The sequence below is a fragment of the Sorghum bicolor genome, chromosome 9, assembly GCF_000003195.3.
Source record: "Sorghum bicolor cultivar BTx623 chromosome 9, Sorghum_bicolor_NCBIv3, whole genome shotgun sequence".
Taxonomy (NCBI): Eukaryota; Viridiplantae; Streptophyta; class Magnoliopsida; order Poales; family Poaceae; genus Sorghum; species Sorghum bicolor.
In genome coordinates, this window is record NC_012878.2 from 57,612,338 (window position 1) to 57,618,492 (window position 6,155).

The 6,155-nt window shown below is 46.9% G+C and overlaps 1 protein-coding gene across 1 annotated transcript; it reads left to right on the forward strand.

The window, feature by feature from the left end:
- LOC8074619 (protein ROOT PRIMORDIUM DEFECTIVE 1) lies at positions 4,264-6,155 on the forward strand. Its single transcript, XM_002440240.2, has one exon. It carries the CDS (start codon positions 4,340-4,342, stop codon positions 5,861-5,863), a length of 1,524 nt encoding a protein of 507 aa, XP_002440285.1. The 5' UTR covers positions 4,264-4,339; the 3' UTR covers positions 5,864-6,155.

A 6,155-nucleotide genomic window follows, 5' to 3' on the forward strand; every position in this document is an offset into this window, starting at 1 on the left:
TGCATGGGGGCAGTGGATGGTCGGGGTGACGTGCCGGGAGCTAGAGCGTGTCGGACACTAGAAGATCGGGGGACATGTCGAAAGCGATATGTGTAGGGGCACAACCGCACAAGGATAAGTGCAAAGCAACTCGTGAAAGTGAATGCACAAAGGTATTGAAGATGCTAAGTGCAAATATACTGGATATCACATGGTACTATGTCCAAACTCTAATTCAAACAACTGTATTTCGGTTGATGGAAATAGGGTTAAGAATTATATGATCTTGGAACTTGCAGATTTAGCTTCGACACATGTCTTTTCCACCTTTGCGGAGATAGGGTTTAAAAATTCCATTTTGGCAAGGATTACTACTAGCCTTGTCTCCCATGTAGTTATCAACAATCCATTGAGTTTGAGTACGTCAGAGTTGTTCATGAGCGTGAGTCATCCTAGCCATGCAAAAAAGGTTTTCTAACCTGCCTATGGAAAGAAAAATAATAAGCGAAGATATTGAGGCGAGGAGATTAAAATAATTGATGGTGGGTTGTCTGGTTTTAGTGCCCCAACCAACTTGCTCCCCTGTACGGTTCCGGCTCCACAGTTCACAAGCACACGACACGAACGAAAGCAAAGGTCGCTGCAACTTCCCGAAATGGCATGCCTGTGGTACATGCAGGCTAAGCACGATGACAGGCAGGGTTGGGTTGTTTGTAGCTAGAGTATTTTTTTCTGCTGAACCATACTAATTAATACCAAAATTTTTCCTCTTACGTGTATATATAATAACGTGAAGAAGATGAGGAACCAACCAACCATCGTACATCCTGGTGTCGGCGAACATCTCTCACGTGTTCCAAATGGCTCCATCATCAATAATCCCAGACGCAGTTGAGTGACAGCCACTGATATACCAGGCAAGTAGGCAATCCCAGGCCGCGCGGACGACGGACGGATGGGGATGGATGGCGAGCTAACCGAAGCCGCGTGCGGCATGCCCGTCGTGGTACGTGCGTGCGTACGCGATGAGGCGCCTGATCGCGCCGCGCGGCCGCGACGTGGGGCGCTGCCCGCCACGACCCCCAGCCCCTAAACTATTCCCACGTCCCAGCTTCCCACCGCGCGATCTCGGGCAGGCCCCGGTCCAGTCCACAGGATAATCGTGAGGCCACGAGCGGCCGGCCGCCGGCCATATTCTCGTACTCCTCAATGGTCGTCCAGCCGTCCAAAGGTGGTGTGGGCGCTGGGGCGGGGCGGGCACCCATGCACATGCACACGCCATCGCCCAACGCCGCCGCCGCCGCCGATGCTTAGCCTGACTCCTTTGATCAAGACAAATTAATAAATTACAGTAGTATTTTTAGGCTCTGTTTAGTTCCCCACCTAAAAATCTTTCATCCATCCCATTGAATCTTTGGACACATGCATGAAACATTAAATGTAGATAAAAAAATAAACTAATTACACAGTTTAGTTGAGAATCGCGAGACGAATCTTTTAAGCCTAGTTACTCCATGATTAGCCTTAAGTGCTACAGTAACCCACATATGCTGATGACAGATTAGTTATGCTTAATAAATTTGTCTTGCAGTTTCATGACGAGCTATGTAATTTGTTTTTGTATTAGTTTCTAAAAACCCCTCCCGACATCCTTCCGACACATCCGATGTGACATAAAAAAAATTTCGTTCCCAATCTAAACAGGCCCTTAGTCATGTTCGAAATGAATTGTACTTTCAGTTAGGCCCTGTTTAGTTCTGCACCTAAAAATTTTTTATCCATCCCATCGAATCTTTGGACACATGCATGGAACATTAAATGTACATAAAAAAATAAACTAATTACACAGTTTGGTTGAAAATCGCGAGACGAATCTTTTAAGCCTAGTTACTCCATGATTAGCCTTAAGTGCTACAGTAACCCACATGTGCTAATGATAGATTAATTATGCTTAATAGATTTATCTTGTTTCTGACGAGCTATATAATTTGTTTTTTTATTAGTTTCTAAAAACTCCTCACGACATCTTTCCGACACATCCGATGTGACACCCAAAAAAATTTTCATCTGCAGGACCTTATTTCTTCGCGGCCGGTCACGGCCAGGCCTTGTTTAGTTGCAAAAAATTTTGCAAAATTGACACTGTAGCATTTTCGTTTGTATTTGACAAATATTGTCCAATTATGGACTAATTAGACTTACAAGATTCGCCTCGTCAATTTCGACCAAACTGTGTAATTAGTTTTTATTTTCATCTATATTTAATACTCTATGCATGCGTCTAAAGATTCGATGTGATGAAAAATCTAAAAAGTTTTGCAAAATTTTTTGAGAACTAAACCAGGCCTATGCCCAGCGCCCAGTGGAACGCATCGATCGAGGCATCGAGCAACGTGATGACGGAAGCCGGTTCAAGCGGGAACGTACGAAAACGGCTGTTGCATTGCAATCTGCGTGCCTTCGTTTTCTTTCTCTCTCTCTCTTCTTCCCTTGGTGAGGCCAACGTGACAGCTAACAGCACGGTTGGGCACGGCAGTATGGGGGGGTGGGGGGGCTGGCTATGGGCGATCGAAAGGCAGCTCTCTTGCGCTTCGACCACTCGCTTGTTTCCCATTTGTGCAAGATAACATATACTATTAGTACTTGTCAAAAAAAAAACATATACTATTAGTGATATCTGAAGACGACGTTGTACAGAGCACTGCCACAGTGCCACTGCCATACATTCCTGCTCATCCATCAGGGAACTGTACGCAGCTGGCTAGCGGTTGTCTCGTTTCTCGTCTACGCATGGCCTTGTTTAGTTTAATGATGTTAGGTTTTGGATGTCATATTAGGTGTCATAGAGATATCGTATCAGATATTCGCATACTAATAAAAACAAATTATAGAATCCATCAGTAATTTATGAAGTAAATTTATTAAGCATAATTAATCAATCATAGTATATGTGTTACTATAGCACTTTATTGTTTAATCATATACTAATTATACTTAAAAGATCTGTCTCGCAGAGTAGTTGTAATATGTGCAATTACTTATTTTTTAGTCTATATTTAATATTCAATGCATGTGTACAAACATTCGATGTGTTAGCGTGTAACTTTTTATGGGCGAATTAAATAAGGACACTAAAAGCTCCGGCATTCCAGGGCCCTGTTTAGTTCTCAAAAATTTTATTTTTATTCTATCACAATGAATCTTTGTACGCATACATAGAGTATTAAAATATACATAAAAATAATTAATTGTAAAATTTGCATATAATTTATAAGATAAATCTTTTAAACTTAGTTAGTTTATAATTGCATACTAATTACTAAATAAAACAAAAAAACTACAGTAACTAAATTAAAAAAAATTACAAACTAAACAAGGCCTCGTTTCCATTGCCCATTCGGTCATTCGGGCCGGGAGCCCAGAGCCTGCCTGGAAACGGAAAGGATCCACCGGCGAGAACGAGATGCTGTACTTGTACGTCCTAGTCGTAAACTCGTAACGTCGAAGTGTCGAAACACGTGCCACTCCATGGGTGGTATATTATTCTGTTCTGTTAGATTATCTATATATCCCGCGAAACTTATTTATTTATTTCTCTAGTTGCTAGAACGACATCAGAAGAAATGAAAAAAAATCAAATTAGATCATTTTGTTTCAAAGTACTAGCAACAGAAAATATTCCAAAATAAATTGTTACCTTCTTCGAAAAAATGTTCCGAAAGAACCTCCTGGCAAGTGGAAAGATGACTTGTACTAGTCACCTAGCGTTAGCATGTGGCCCGTCCATCTAACGGGACGGGAGGCCTTTTTCTTATCTATATCCCGTGTTCTCGGTAAGGTCCCACGTCGCCGACTCGCCGGCCGGTCTTATCGGTTTGCATCGTCAATTCGTGGCCTTTTATTTCGCCCCGGGATGCTCCCGCTTTACCCACTGTATAGGCTAAAAGAGGATGGAAATTTTTGACGTGCGAGATCCGGTAAGTTCATGCATGGTTGCTACCTGTAGTTATCATAGTCCCATTTAAATTTCCAAGAACCAGCTACTGTAGTGTTCGGTGACCTGAGGGTTTGAGAGTCATTTTCTATCACAAATCAGTGTTCAAGCATGTGCCTTCCCAATCGAGAAATTCTAAAGGCTGTAGACATTTTCTCTCCAGCAACCGGGCTGGGCCTATGACAATGACCTAATGATAGGCCTAAATAATTGGGCCTTGAAAAGGCCGAGCCCAACCACATCCTCTACGAAATATCGCCGTCCAGAACCCACCAAAAATATCCAACCCGTCAACCGGAGAGGTTTATCCCTACCAGCCTACCACTCCCCCGATGCGGCGACGGTGAGCAACCCCGCGGCGAGGAAATGGACGCCAAGCTGCTTCTCCCCTTCCCCTCCTTGCCCGCCGCGCTCCACCCGGCGGCGGGGAGGGCCCCCAAGTCTCTCTTCCTCGGCGCCTCGCTCCCGCTACACCCGCCGCCGCCGCCGTTCCCGCTGCGGCTCCGCCCTCGGCGCGCGGCGGCGGTGGTGGCGCAGGCCGCCGTGAAGCGACGCAAGGAGCTGCCATTCGACAACGTGATCCAGCGGGACAAGAAGCTGAAGCTGGTGCTCAAGCTCCGGAACATCCTGGTGGCGCAGCCCGACCGTGTGATGAGCCTCCGCGACCTGGGCCGCTTCCGCCGCGACCTCGGCCTCACCCGCAAGCGCCGCCTCATCGCACTCCTCAAGCGCTTCCCGGGCGTCTTCGAAATTGTCGAGGAGGGCGTCTACTCCCTCAGGTTCCGCCTCACGCCGCCCGCCGAGCGCCTCTACCTCGACGAGCTCCGCCTCAAGAACGAGTCCGAGGGCCTCGCCGTCACCAAGCTCCGCAAGCTCCTCATGATGTCGCAGGAGAGGCGCATCCTCATCGAGAAGATCGCGCACCTCAAGCACGACCTCGGCCTCCCGCCCGAGTTCCGCGACACCATCTGCCTCAGGTACCCGCAGTACTTCCGTATCGTCCGGATGGACCGAGGCCCGGCGCTGGAGCTCACGCATTGGGACCCCGAGCTCGCCGTCTCCGCGGCGGAGCTCGCCGAGGAGGAGAATCGGGCCAGGGAAGCCGAGGAGAGGAATCTGATCATTGACCGCCCACTCAAGTTCAACCGGGTGAGGCTGCCTAAGGGCCTCAAATTGACGCGGGGAGAGGCAAGGAGGATCGCTCAGTTCAAGGAGATGCCGTACATTTCGCCATATGCTGACTTCTCGCACCTGCGGTCTGGGTCGGCTGAGAAGGAGAAGCATGCTTGTGGAGTGGTTCATGAAATTCTTAGCTTAACAGTGGAGAAGCGCACATTGGTGGACCACCTGACACACTTCAGGGAAGAGTTCAGGTTCTCGCAATCCCTGCGGGGCATGATCATTCGTCACCCGGACATGTTTTATGTATCGTTCAAAGGGGATAGGGACTCGGTCTTCCTCCGTGAGGCGTACAAGGACTCACAGCTGGTTGAGAAGAACCAGCTGGTGCTGCTTAAGGAGAAAATGAGGGCTCTTGTGGCTGTACCACGCTTCCCACGAAGAGGTGCAGCTAGGATTGGCGAGGAGGGTGAGGGAGTCAATGGATCACTGCAATTGTCGGATGAAGAAAGTGATGAGGAATATGATGAAGATGAGGGACTCTCAGATATGGAAGATTTGATTAGTGAGCTTTCTGGTGGCAAATCGGATGCTGACTACCAGTGGGGTGATGGCTGGTTTGGCGAGAATGATGACGCGCCACCAGACTTTGGAGATGATGACACAAGTCCACAAGAAGTCAAGGTTGCACTGAAAAATGCTGATGGTTCTGCCAACGGTGTGGCACCTGTTCCTGTATTTCCTGATGGCAGACCAAGGGAACGGTGGTAAATTGAGCTGTTTGAACTTTTGGTTGATAGAATTATTAATCCCTAATGTTAGTTCTTTTTATCATATCTAGTTGCAAAGCCCTTTTCTTTTGAGGTGCCCTGCTGATTTTTCTTACCAAGCACATCAGTAGCACATCACTTTTCGAGGAGCCTACATGGAAATGCTAAAAGTCACTATACAAGCACAATCCTCTAGTGAATGTTAAAAGGCATACAGATTCGTAAACCTATATTTCACATAAATGTGTATAGTCATCCTGGTTGGTGTTTCTTAGTTTTGAACTGTATGAGCA